General features: G+C 33.6%; 2 protein-coding genes across 3 annotated transcripts; both read left to right on the forward strand.

Moving 5' to 3' along the window:
- The first annotated feature begins 1,991 nt into the window (after positions 1 to 1,991).
- Positions 1,992 to 5,944, forward strand: LOC132040689 (ankyrin repeat-containing protein NPR4-like). 2 transcript variants are annotated; one of them, XM_059431353.1, is made up of 6 exons: positions 1,992 to 2,125; positions 2,333 to 2,547; positions 3,113 to 3,592; positions 3,777 to 3,959; positions 4,335 to 4,855; positions 4,960 to 5,224. In XM_059431353.1, exons 2-6 carry the CDS (start codon positions 2,349 to 2,351, stop codon positions 5,083 to 5,085), a joined length of 1,509 nt encoding a protein of 502 aa, XP_059287336.1. In that variant the 5' UTR covers positions 1,992 to 2,125; positions 2,333 to 2,348; the 3' UTR covers positions 5,086 to 5,224. The 2 variants fall into 2 exon arrangements, with proteins under 2 accessions (XP_059287336.1, XP_059287328.1); XM_059431345.1 differs by having other exon boundaries at positions 1,996 to 2,125; positions 4,976 to 5,944.
- A 4,779-nt stretch (positions 5,945 to 10,723) lies between these two features.
- On the forward strand, positions 10,724 to 12,707 carry LOC132048123 (ankyrin repeat-containing protein NPR4-like). The gene is made up of 2 exons (XM_059439048.1): positions 10,724 to 11,611; positions 11,733 to 12,707. Exons 1-2 carry the CDS (start codon positions 11,135 to 11,137, stop codon positions 12,351 to 12,353), a joined length of 1,098 nt encoding a protein of 365 aa, XP_059295031.1. The 5' UTR covers positions 10,724 to 11,134; the 3' UTR covers positions 12,354 to 12,707.
- Positions 12,708 to 13,290: the final 583 nt, after the last annotated feature.

Genomic DNA, 13,290 nt, shown 5'->3' on the forward strand with positions numbered 1-13,290 from the left:
TAAATGAGCCAAACTATTGACGAGTGGCATAAATGAGCCATTTTTGATAGTTCGATGACATATTTGAGCCTTTTTACATATATGGAGTTAAGAAAAAGAACTTGGTCTTACAATAGCCGTTTGGCTAAGCTTTCAAAACCTATTTATTTTAAAAAGTGCCTTTTGTCATAACTCATACGTGCTTATCGATTAAGTATTTTTGAAGAATAGAAGTTCGTGGTTGGCTAACCATTTAAAAAGTATTTTGACCAATACTAGAGCAGTAATTATATTTGATTAAGGTTACAAAAGTGCTTATGAGACATAAAGATATTCTTTTAGCTTCTGAAAATAATGAAGCACTCCTTATTTTTCCTAAAAGCTTTGCCAAATCTATATATAATATAAAGCTAGGCATAGACAAAGTGATGTGGCACCTCTCTATGGCCTCCATTCCTACTTATCTTTTTCTCAATTTTTTGGGATTTTCTCAATTTTTCTTATTTATGTGTTATGTTATAAAAAATAAAAAAAATAAAAAAATAAAAAAGAACTCAAAGTCACTCATTAAACTCTCTTAATTATGTTAAATGTGTTATGCTAATTAGCTTAGTTTTTTAGTTACGTTATCTACGTTTTTTTTTATCCTGAGCCAATTAGTTCAGGGAATGTTTCATTTAGTATTATTATTTCAATTTTTCGGTTGTGACCCCTTTGTATTTCAAGCATTAAATAGAAAACCCCACGTCTAAGACCACCTGCTAAGTTTTTCTTTTTTGTTATTTAAAGAGAATGAGCTATCTTATGCCCCAAAAGTGCACCAAATCTACGATTTCTTAATATGTTATTCCCACATCATCTTCATACCTTATTCACGCATGGTAAGAATTTCCCTTACCTTTCTTTCCTATTTTTTTCTTTCCTTATTCAAGCTTGTATGTGATTCTTAATTATCTGCCTTTGATATTTTTCTTTTTATATGTTTCTTAATTATCTTATGTTGTCGATATGAAAAGTTCTTATATGTAAGGTACTTTTGTTATACAAACTTGTCATTTAGTTGGATGCATTGTTTTGATATTTATTTATTTATTTCGGGAGGAAAGATAAAGATTTGGTTATTTGTGCTTAATGCATTCTTTACCTTTTAGTAGTTAAAGGAAAATAAAATAAAGATTATGTGATCTCATGTGTCAAGGACTCAATGGAGATGATTCTTTTTGTATGCCAAATTGAAGGAATGTATTGCAAGTAAATTTTGGTGGTGTCCATTCCAATGAAGTGATTCTAGATGTGGATTTTGTATATTATAGTTCTGCTAACTATATCTTTCATTTTTACGGTTTACATACTGTTATTAAAGTTTTGTTGGTTTTTTTTTTTCACAAGGCTCAAAGTTGGCCCTTTAATTATTTGTATGAGGTGTTGATGCACGCGACATGTAACATACAGATACTCAAGGTGCATCATAATGACGCGCTTACTAAATTATATTTATTGTTGAAAATTGGGATATTTCGACTAAGAGTATCCATATAATTGAAAAGATGGACTAAAATGTTGCTACCGCTCAAGAAAAAAAAAAAAGGAAAATACTCTTAAAAATAATTTAATTACAGCAAGTCAACTTTTCATATACCTATTTTAAATTTTCATCAACTTAATCTTATTTAAGGTTGTGCAACTTTGGTTCCAAGTACATATCATTGTAACTTCTTATGTTATGTAAGTATTTATGTTCATGTTTTCGCTTTCACTTCAGAGTAGATGATTCTCCTAGAATTTTTTAATTTTTTTTATGAGGTTTTGTTGTCATTGTCTCATTTTTGTTTGAAAAAATAATTTTTTAATGTTATAGTATTAGACAAAAAGATAATTTTTTAATGTTATTGTATTAGAAAAAAATAATTCGTAAATTCAATGGGGGTTTCCATGACCGCGCGAAGTGCGACAAATTCACTAGTAGGCCATAATAGCTGTGTGAATTAAAGGGTCGCCAATCGCCATAAACGAACGCATGATCAGCCATTGCTTGAGGCAAAGAAATCCAAAGTTTAACTTTCTCTTTAATTTATCTCTCACATTTGGAGTTAGGATCTAAGAGCATCATCAACCAGATAGTCCAATAACCGAGAAGCATCAATCAGTACTGTCTCCTTCTTCTTCTTCTTCTTCTTCTTCTTCTTCTTCTTCTTCAATAATACTGGAGTGCTAGGCTGAGAATCTTAGTAGTTTGTGAATAGCTGTTTACGTCTCGGAATGGGTGATTTGTTCAGTCATTAATATTTGCTCTTTTTTTGCACGCTTGGTAACTTAATGAATTCCTCTTTACTTATTTCTACTTTATGGACAGTCCTGATATAGTTATAATGCGGAGGAATTCTACACTTTCGGCAACTTACTCAGCTAAGACGGACTTTGATGATGACCAAATGGATGACTTTCAAGATGAAGAAGCTCAGGATGCTCCCACTCAAGAACAAGGACAAAAACAAGCTGCTGATCAAGAAATTGAACAACGGTCTCAACTTGATGAAAGGGACATTGAAAGTCAAACTCCTAATCTTAGTCTGCAGCCTGTTACTAGTGAGTTCTATCCGTTAATTAGTCTTGAAGTAAATATTTGCATGTGAAAAACCTAAACTTTCTAGTCTAGTAGTTTTAACAAATTGAAGTTGTTTCAAAATATTTGGTATTTTAGCGGTTGGAGTAGACATATTTTTATTGGTTGATCTGGGCTAAATATGTAACTCAATTTTATTGGACAGGATACATTTATTGGCCTGCATATTTTAGTCAAGATTTTAGTTAGAACATTTGTATTAATTAGATTGTCATAGTAGTGAATGAACACCGCGAATTTAAGCTGTTCATTGCTTCAAATGATTGATCGAATGAGTATACTGACGACTCTCTCTGCATTCCAAATAATTGCTGAGATCAACAAGGTTTTGCGCAACTTTTAAACAGAGATTGATAGATCTCATCCTTAACTTCGGGGTATCATTGTTGAGCTAATAGAAAACTAAAAAAAATAAAAAATTAAAGAGAGATAAATATGAAGAGACGATATCAATTGCAGTTCATTGACTGTCCAGAACTAATTTAATTTAATTTGGTTTCTATTTTTCAGGCGGCATTCGATCAGAGGTTGCAACAGAACATCGGACTCTATATCTAGCTGCTTTAAGAGACGATTGGAAAGCAGCTGAACCTATTGTAAGAAACAAGCCTAGTTTAGCGCGGGTTGCGATAACGAGACGGGATGAAAGAGTTCTACACGTTGCAGTTGCAGCAAAGAGCACCAAATTTGTAGAGGGGCTAGTGGATCTGATGGATAAAGAAGACTTAAAACTGAAAAATACTGGGGGAAGCACCGCGTTCTGTTTTGCAGCTGCGTCAGGGGTTGTTGAAATTGCTAGAGCAATGGCCGAAAAGAATGAGGAACTAGCTAACATCCGCGGTGAAGGTCGCATGGCACCAATCACTATGGCAGCTTTGTTCGGGAATAAGGCTATGGTATCATATCTCCACAATGTCACAAATCTGAAAGCGCTAGAAAAATCTGAACGCTTTGATCTTCTTGAAGGCACTATCCAGAATGACATGTATGGTACGATGCACTAATTGAATATATTAATTATGTCATTCTTCAAAAATATAATTAGTCAATCACTTTATACATTGAAAGACTCATCATGTATCACCTTTAATTTGGGAAGCTATCCGAGTACTGTTGGATCTGTATTTATAATTGTATTGTTGGGTTGATTGTCTTATTCTGGTTTTACTGGCAGATGTGGCATTAGCTCTATTCAAGGAGGACAAAACTTTAGCCACTTACAGACCAGCAGAAAATCATTCTATCTTAAATATGTTAGCTAAAAAGTCTGTAAAAATCAGCAGCCGAAATCTAGAAGGGAAATCAGAAAGATTCATTCATAGACGAGCTTGTTCGCTGGTGTGGGGAATGTTTACATGTAAGATCGATCTACTGGACTTTAATTTATAACCTTATTCATATTTCGTTCGGAGCTGCTCCCTGGAATTTGGGGCTACTTTTCTATAATAATGTACTGAGTCAGCTAATTAGCAAGAATAACCTGACTGATATAAGTTCCCATTTATCCTTATTGTTACTCTTTTACAAACATACTGAAGGTATATTAGTAACTATATGCCTTAATATTGCTCATCTCCTACTAGACAATATCATTGTTGCCTAAGTTAAAATGTATTAGGAGTGTGCAGTGTAGAATAGGGCTCTAAATTTCACCCACACTGAAGTTGCCTCTTTCTTTTATCTCACTATTTTATTTCAAATTGGCGCTCCATGCGTTTACCTCAAATTTTAGGGTTGAAAATAGTTCGAGAACTGCGAGAGAAAACTTTACTGAAGATGAAAGCTAGTGAGCTACTTGAGGAGCTGTGGAAAGAGTGTAGTGAAAATTTGGCAGAGGATGAGCTAAAGAGGCTAGTCTCTGAGACAAACATACTCCATTCTGCCGCAAAAGAAGGAAATGTGGAATTTTTAGCTCTGCTAATTCGCGACTATCCTGATCTCGTATGGGATGTCAACCAAAAAGGACAGACCATCTTCCATGTTGCTGTTTTACATCGTCAAGAAAAAGTCTTCAGTCTTGTACACCAAATTGGAGCGATTAAAGACTTAATTACACTTATCATAGATGATGAAGACAATTACATTCTACATTTGGCTGGAAAATTGGGGGAGCCAGTCCTTCGCGTTAATAAAAAGACACCTGGCCCTGGGCAACAACAGCTTGGAGAGATGGAAGAGAAGATTATGCCGACATCATTTCTCAATGTGTCTGGAGCAGCTCTTCGACTGCAAAAAGAGCTATTGTGGTTCAAGGTAATATGTGTTTTTTATTGTTAAGAGCTTCAATAGATGCATATTTTTAAAAATGCTTGTTCTCTTTCATTATAAAAATGTAAATAAATTCCACATCTGATTAGAATAATGAATGGCTAGGAGGTGGAGACAATTGTGCCACCTCTAATCCTCCGGAAGGAAAACAAGGGTGGGAAAACTCCGAGGCAATTATTCACAGAGGAGCACCAGCTCTTACTGAAAGAAGGTGAAAAGTGGATGAGAGATACAGCAAATTATTGTATGATTGTTGCAACCTTGATTGCTACGGTGATGTTTGCTGCTGCCTTTACTGTACCAGGCGGTAATAACGACGTTGAAGGTACTCCAATAATGATACAATTGAAGGGATTTACGGTTTTTGTGGTATCAGATGCAGTGGCAATGTTCAGCTCAATTGTTTCCATCATTATGTTCTTGTCCATTCTGACGTCTCGCTACACTGAGGATGACTTCCTTGTGTCATTGCCTAATAAATTACTGTTTGGTCTCACGACACTCTTTGCCTCGATAGTTGGCATGGAATTGGCTTTTTCAGCAACTTTCGTCTTGGTCTATAGTAATCATATGGCTTGGGAGCCGATGCTCATTGCTGCGTCTGGTGCTGTTCCTGTAGCTTTATTTGGGTGTACATTATAAGTTATGGTGGGACACGGTAAAATCAACATACTTGTCCAAATATCTCTTTAAACCGCGAAAGAACGGGTTGAGGTTGTATTAAGTAACAAAGATCTGAACCGAAGATTGGGCTGCGAAAGACATGCTCTAATGACAAACAAATCCTTCACCAATGGGGAAGCAGGCTAAGGCTGTATGCTTGATTAGTTATTACTACTAAATACACAAGCAGCAGCATTGAAGGTGATGCTTATTTCACAATAAGTTACTTAATTGCGCAATAACATGTTAGGGAGGAACTTTCCTGCGAGTTTTATTACCATTTGTTCTTTTCTTTGTTTCATTATCATATTGTATTTGTTGTTGTATGTTAGGAACTCTCTTATCGGTATTTAAGGAATATTTATAGTCATTATGACAAGCCTACTTTGGCCACTCCCTTCAATCACTAAAGACGGAGTCTGTATTCTCGCAAAAAAATGGATCTGGGACCTAACTCAATCCCAAAAGTTAGGATGAGGATTTTCCATGTCCATATACGGAGACCAATTATCCATCATAAATCCGATGTGGGGCAATTAACAATTCTTAACCATGTATTTTCACAATAAAATTCAATTTATTGATCCCATTATCCTGTAATAGGTTCAAGTAACCATCTGTCACAAATTCTTCAAGAAATGTATTGTAACCACTATACCACAAATCGACCTTCCCAAAATTATTTATGGAAATTACTTTCAAGTAAAGAAAAATTCCTAAAGGGACAAACTGCGCCAATATCTTCAACTTATTAAAGATAGTAGGGATAAGGCATCATTACCCCCCTCACCTAGTAGCGTTTTTGCTACGACACACCTTACCTAATGTTTGGTCCTATCACCCCCTTAAACTATTTAAAATCGTAATATTTTACCCCTTAAACGCTGATGCCCACTCTCATATGGGAGAGTGACATACACTCTCCTTGCCACATGTACATTTATTTTTATTTTTTTAATATTCAGCTTACGTGTCAATTTTTAAGAATAAAAAAATAAAAAATTGATTTTTCTTTTACAAAATTTATTTTTAAAACCCGTTTTTAAAAATAAAAAAAAAGTGAATTAAAAAACTGATTTTTCTTTTAAAAAATTTATTTTTAAAAGCTGTTTTAAAAAAAAAAAAAAAAAAAACTGAAAACGAGAATTTAAAAATGATTTTTCTTTTAAAAAATTTATTTTTAAAACCCGTTTTTTTAAAAAAAAAAAAAAAACTGAAAACGCTAATTAAAAAACTGATTTTTCTTTTAAAAAATTTATTTTTAAACCCGTTTTAAAAAAAAAAAAAAAAAAAAATGAAAAGTCGAATTAAAAAACTAATTTTTCTTTTAAAAAATTAATTTTTAAAACCCGTTTAAAAAAAAAAAAAAAAGCGAAAATTTAATTAAAAACCGATTTTTTCTTTAAAATATGGAAAAATGGATTTGTTAATAATATGGAAAGCTTGATTATTTTTTTTAAAATGTCTTAAAAGATCTTGATTTTCATGATTTCATTTTCTTAGGACGTTTATTTTTCAAAAAAAATCCGGAAAAAGTGTTTTTCTTGTCAAAATTTGAAAAAAAAACTGATTTTTTATAAAATTTTGAAAAAATTAATTATTTTTTAAAATGTGAAAAACTATATTTATATTCATATTTTAAGAAAATACAATTTTTTTTAAGAAAAAATTAAGTTTTTCGATTTTTATGTTTCTCACTCTCAAAGAGAGTGAAACACACTCTCTCCTACATCAAAGCATTTGGGGTAAAATATTACGGTTTTAAATAGTTTAGGGGGGTGATAGGACCAAACATTAGGTAAGGTGTGTCGTAGCAAAAACGCTACTAGGTGAGGGGGGTAATGATGCCTTATCCCAAGATAGTATAAAGACAGTAGCATATGTAGCCTTTGCTACGAACTCATATATATATATATATATATATATATATATACACACTAGTTTCTGAACACGTGCATGCGTTCCACGTGTATTTTGTGCTAATTAGTACAAACTTCTTCAATCATTAGAAAAAAAAAAATATTCGAATAAGTGTGTGATGAATTGCACAAAAATTTGTAAGGGAAGAATGCGTTCTCAAATTGATATACAGTCGATATGCATTATCGTTGCAAAGTTCAATCTCACCGAAAGTTAATTACTAATCAAATAAAGTTGAAATGATACCCTTCGTTTTTAAGAGAGAAAGAAAAGTTTCCTTAGCGTTGTTTTTTGTTACTTCGGCAACTAATACTATGGTCTGTAGTTGTACACAGTCAACAAATTGTATAACTTTTTCTTATGCAATTTTCTTAATATATCAAATATTCGACTTATCTGATATTTCAACTACACATAGCTTAAATGTGAATATGAGCAACATCACTTAGGTTACAAATACTTCATGTCTTAAAGTTTATGCCTTGTCTTTAAAAATTTGCAACCTCCGCCTTTTTACAGCCGCATACATATTAAGAAATTGTCATCGAATGAAAATAATAACTTATAGAAGTTGTACAGAAATTCGATTAACATATGTCTTCATTAGGATGGCTAGTAGATCACAGCCAATTTCATGGTGTACCCCTGCAAAAAACAAAAAAAAAAAAGGTAATACATCTTATAGAGTACTTAATAACTATTGACATAAAAAAATTAATTTGATATATATATAAATCATAATTGCATCGTAAAGGTACGCTTATTCCGATTCACACTTATCAGTCCTTTCATCCGTGAATTTGACATAAAATATTAGTTGAATCATGTGTGTGTGACAAATTAAATTCAATTTAAAATTAAAAAAAATATGATAATCAACAAAGAACAATGACAATCAAAAAAGCAAGAAGAATCGAATGCCAAACAGATTTCCGAAGTTGAATTTTATTATCTAGTTGTTTTCTTTCTCTCACACGACACCTTTTTGCTCTCATTTTTCTTATTCACTTTTTTTATAAGGATTCTGCACTGACTTCTCGTAGCGTTGAGTAAGGTGAATATTTTTTTTATTGCTTTCATTCATCAATTTTTTTAAATCCGACAAATGATTAATAGCAGTAGATAACAATGTTAAATAAAGATTTCCACAAATAGGATCATACAACTTTATAATACTCAGAGGAAGTAACAAAGGAAGATGAACATACCTGATAAATCTACAGCATTTCTCTATCATTTCTTCTATTGGTGAGAGTTATACATATTATTAATTTATAAATATCTTTATATATAAGCTGATCATTTCAGCAGAATTTAATGGATCAAATAAGGCAATTCATTATCAATTTAACTTTGGCAACTGATGAATTTCTTAACGGATCAATTGCATCATCTGTGCAAATTAAGAGCCATAATGACAAGAAAGCCCAGAAGTTTTATGCTTACATTAACGTTAGAAGGTGAAAAGGCTTAGGTTGTACCATAATAAACTATTCTCTCTAATTAAAAGTTTATTACAACCATTATTGGTCATTTAATAGGATTCTTGTTAAATATCCAACTTAACTTTCTGTGACATATCAAAAGGCCGATAATAATTAGTAGAAGGTGAAAGCTCTTCCCATTAATTAGTAGGTTGGGGGTGGTAATTTTACTTTTGGGTAAAGGGTAATTTGGTCGATTAACTTTTCATATCCTGATCCAACTTTCAATTATGAGGCTTCTTACTTTTAGTGTGTGTGTGTGTGTATATATATATATATATATTTAGCAATTTGCAAATGTTGATCATCAAATTCCTCCTCTTCTTGAAGCTTGCGCTTAATAGACGACGATGATCCTTCTGTTGTTGCTTCATTTCTTTTCCCATTTTCTTGAGGGAAAGACCGTCGACGGCTTATCTTTCTTTTCAGTGGCGAAAAGGAACGTTGGCAGTGTGGACACTTAAATTTCTTTAGTACCCTTTTTGTTACTCGTCGTTGGACTCTTCTTGTGCTTTATGATTGTCTACTGATGAAATAAATGATCCCACTGTGCGACGGTCCATAATTCCGATCTTTATCTCTGCGTATATGTAAAAGAAAAGGAATTTTTACTTGGTGTAGCTTCTTCTAAGAGGTAATTATTGATAATAACTACCTTTTAATTTATTTATATTGTAGCTACAATGATTTTGTAAATTACTATTCGTAACTATATCAAAATACATCAAGTTGGAGTGGTTTAACCCAAGTTCGAACCCAACCATTAATATTACTTTTCTTATATATTTTTCCTAGCTTCTTCTCCTATATTTTGAGTGTATTTAAGTGTATTTCGTCATATGTATCAACAAGTTGGAGTGGATGAAGCGGTTATTGGGCATGGCTTTGCCCCTTTCCACTCAGGTTCGAACACAGCTAACTATTTTTCTTAAGATGAGTGTATTTGGCCAAGTAAAATACATTAGCTACGAATTGTAATTTGGCAAATGGTAGTTACTATAGTAAGAGCCTCATATAAGGTAGTTATATCTGTAAGTTTGCCAAAAGAAAATTTCTTCAATTTTCAGTCATTGATAAAAGAAAGTTGTCCAAAGAAGATTACACTCCCTCCGTTCAGTTTTAGTTGTCCACTATACTAAAAATAATTTTTTATTTTATTTATCCACTTTAGAATATCAAGAGAAAGACATTGTTTTCCCGTTTTATTCTTAACATTAATTACTCATTTTCAAATCATTTCTCAAGTCTATTGAGACTATGCACCAATTAATATGAATATTATAATAAAATATGCAGTTCATTTATCAGTTCTCAAGAGGCGTGCGAAATCCATAATGGATAAGTAAAAGTGAACCAACAAAGTATGATCCATGTATTTCAACTTTCAAAGTACTCATTAGTTTGGGTACTTCGGAAATTTAAATTGACTACTAATACTGCAATTCATTTGAGAAATGACTAATTAATGATAATAGTAAAAACAAAATTAGAAAAGAAATTGTTCTCTATGTACTGAAATGGATAAAAAAAAAAAAACGTTTAGAATATTGTGGGGGTGATTTACTAATTCTGGTTTTACTGGCAGATGTGGCATTAGCTCTATTCAAGAAGGACAGAACTTTGGCCACTTACAGACCAGCAGAAAATCATTCTATCTTAAATATGTTAGCTAAAAAGTCTGTAAAAATCAGCAGCCGAAATCTAGAAGGGAAATAGGAAAGATTCATTCATAGACGAGCTTGTTCGCCAGTGTGGGAAATGTTGTACATGTAAGATTGATCAACTGGACTTTAATTTAGAACCTTATTCATATTTCGTTCGGAGCTGCTCCCTGGAATTTGGGGCTACTTTTCTATAATAATGTACTGAGTCAGCTAATTAGCAAGAATAACCTGACTGTTAAAAGTTCCCATTTATCCTTATTGTTACTCTTTTACAAACATACTGAAGCAATATTAGTAACTATATGCCTTAATATTGCTCATCTCCTACTAGACAATATGATTGTTGCCTAGGTAAAAGTGTATTAGGAGTGTGCAGTGTAGAACAGGACTCTAAATTTCACCCACACTGAAGTTGCCCCTTTCTTTTGTCTCACTATTTTATTTCAAATTGGAGCTGCAGCCACCCATGCGTTTACCTCAAACTTTAGGGTTGAAAAGAGTTCGAGAACTGCGAGGAAAAATCTTTACTGAAGATGAAAGCTAGTGAGCTACTTGAGGAGCTGTGGAAAGAGTGTAGTGAAAATTTGGCAGAGGATGAGCTAATGAGGCTAGTCTCTGAGACAAACATACTCCATTCTGCCGCAAAAGAAGGAAATGTGGAATTTTTAGCTCTGCTAATTCGCGATTATCCTGATCTCGTATGGGATGTCAACCAAAAAGGACAGACCATCTTCCATGTTGCTGTTTTACATCGACAAGAAAAAGTCTTCAGTCTTGTACACCAAATTGGAGCGATTAAAGACTTAATTACACTTATCGTAGATGATGAAGGCAATTACATTCTACATTTGGCTGGAAAATTGGGGGAGCCAGTCCTCCGCGTTAATAAAAAGACACCTGGCCCTGGGCAACAACAGCTTGGAGAGATGGAAGAGAAGATTATGCCGACGTCATTTCTCAATGTGTCTGGAGCAGCTCTTCGACTGCAAAAAGAGCTATTGTGGTTCAAGGTAATATGTGTTTTTTATTGTTAAGAGCTTCAATAGCTGGCATATTTTTAAAACTGCTTGTTCTCTTTCATTATAAAAATGTAAATAAATTCCACATCTGATTAGAATAATGAATGGTTAGGAGGTGGAGAAAATTGTGTCACCTCTATTCCTCCGGAAGGAAAACAAGGATGGGAAAACTCCGAGGCAGTTATTCACAGCGGAGCACCAGCTCTTACTGAAAGAAGGTGAAAGGTGGATGAGAGATACAGCAAATTATTGTATGATTGTTGCAACCTTGATTGCTACGGTGATGTTTGCTGCTGCCTTTACTGTACCAGGCGGTAATAACGACAATGAAGTTACTCCAATAATGTTACAATTGAAGGGATTTACGGTTATTGTGGTATCGGATGCAGTGGCAATGTTCAGCTTAATTGTTTCCATCGTTATGTTCTTGTCCATTCTGACATCCCGCGACACTGAGGACTACTTCCTTGTGTCATTGCCTAATAAATTACTGTTTGGTCTCACGACACTCTTTGCCTCGATAGTTGGCATGGTAGTGGCTTTTGCAGCAACTTTCGTCTTGGTCTATAATAATCATGCGGCTTGGGAGCCGAAGCTCATTGCTGTGTCTGGTGCTGTTCCTTTAGCTTTATTTGGGTGTTTACATTATAAGTTATGGTGGGACATGGTAAAATCAACATACTTGTCCAAATATCTCTTTAAACCGCGAAAGAACGGGTTGAGGTTGTATTAAGTAACAAACATCTGAACCGAAGTTTGGGCTGCGAAAGACATGCTCTAATGACAAACAAATCCTTCACCAATGGGGAAGTAGGCTTAGGCTATATGCTTGATTAGTTGTAACTGCTAAATACACAAGCAGCAGCATTGAAGGTGATGCTTATTTCACAATAAGTTACTTAATTGTGCAATAACATGTTAGGGAGGAACTTTCCTGGGAGACTTATTACCATTTGTTCTTCTCTTTGTTTCATTATCATATTGTATTTGTTGTTGTATGTTAGGGAGGAACTCTCTTATCTGTAGTTAAGGAATATTTATAGTCATTATGACAAGCCTACTTTGGCCACTCCCTTCAATCCCTAAAGACAGAGTCTGTATTCTCGCAAAGAAATGGATCTGGAGCCTAACTCAACCTCAAAAGCTAGGACGAGGATTGTCCATGTCCATGTCCATATAAGGAGACCAACTACCCATCACAAATCCGATGTGGGACAATTAACAATTCTTAACCATGTTTTTTCACAATAAAATTCAACTTATTGATCCCATTATCCTGTAATAAGTTCAAGCAACCATCTATCACAAATTCTTCAAGAATTTGCATGGAAATTACTTGCAAGTAAAGAAAAATTCCTAAAGGGACAAACTGCCGTCAATATCTTCAACTCATTAAAGATAGTATAAAGATAGAAGCATATGTAGCCTTTGCTACGAACTCATCTGAACTCATAACTTCGATGTGGAGTCTCTCTCTCTCTATATATATATATTTCGAACACGTGCAACGCACGTGTATTTCGTGCTAATTAATACAAACTTCTTCAAATTAACATTAGAAAAAAAAAATATTCGAATAAGTGTGTGATGAATTGCACAAAAATTGTAAGGGAAGAATGCGTTCTCAAATTGATATATAGTCGATATGTATTATCGTTGCAAAGTTCAAA

This window comes from Lycium ferocissimum, chromosome 2, assembly GCF_029784015.1.
Source record: "Lycium ferocissimum isolate CSIRO_LF1 chromosome 2, AGI_CSIRO_Lferr_CH_V1, whole genome shotgun sequence".
Lineage (NCBI taxonomy): Eukaryota > Viridiplantae > Streptophyta > Magnoliopsida > Solanales > Solanaceae > Lycium > Lycium ferocissimum.

What these genes read in the sequence shown, in the direction of transcription:
- LOC132040689 (XM_059431345.1), top strand. Translation starts at nt 2,349, where the DNA reads ATGCGGAGGAATTCTACACTTTCGGCAACTTACTCAGCTAAGACGGAC. An exon ending in AAGTCAAACTCCTAATCTTA is followed by an intron (nt 2,548 to 3,112) that starts GTCTGCAGCCTG and finishes TCTATTTTTCAG; the next exon opens with GCGGCATTCGATCAGAGGTT. An exon ending in GGTGTGGGGAATGTTTACAT is followed by an intron (nt 3,960 to 4,334) that starts GTAAGATCGATC and finishes CTCAAATTTTAG; the next exon opens with GGTTGAAAATAGTTCGAGAA.
- LOC132048123 (XM_059439048.1), top strand. Translation starts at nt 11,135, where the DNA reads ATGAAAGCTAGTGAGCTACTTGAGGAGCTGTGGAAAGAGTGTAGTGAA. An exon ending in AAGAGCTATTGTGGTTCAAG is followed by an intron (nt 11,612 to 11,732) that starts GTAATATGTGTT and finishes ATGAATGGTTAG; the next exon opens with GAGGTGGAGAAAATTGTGTC.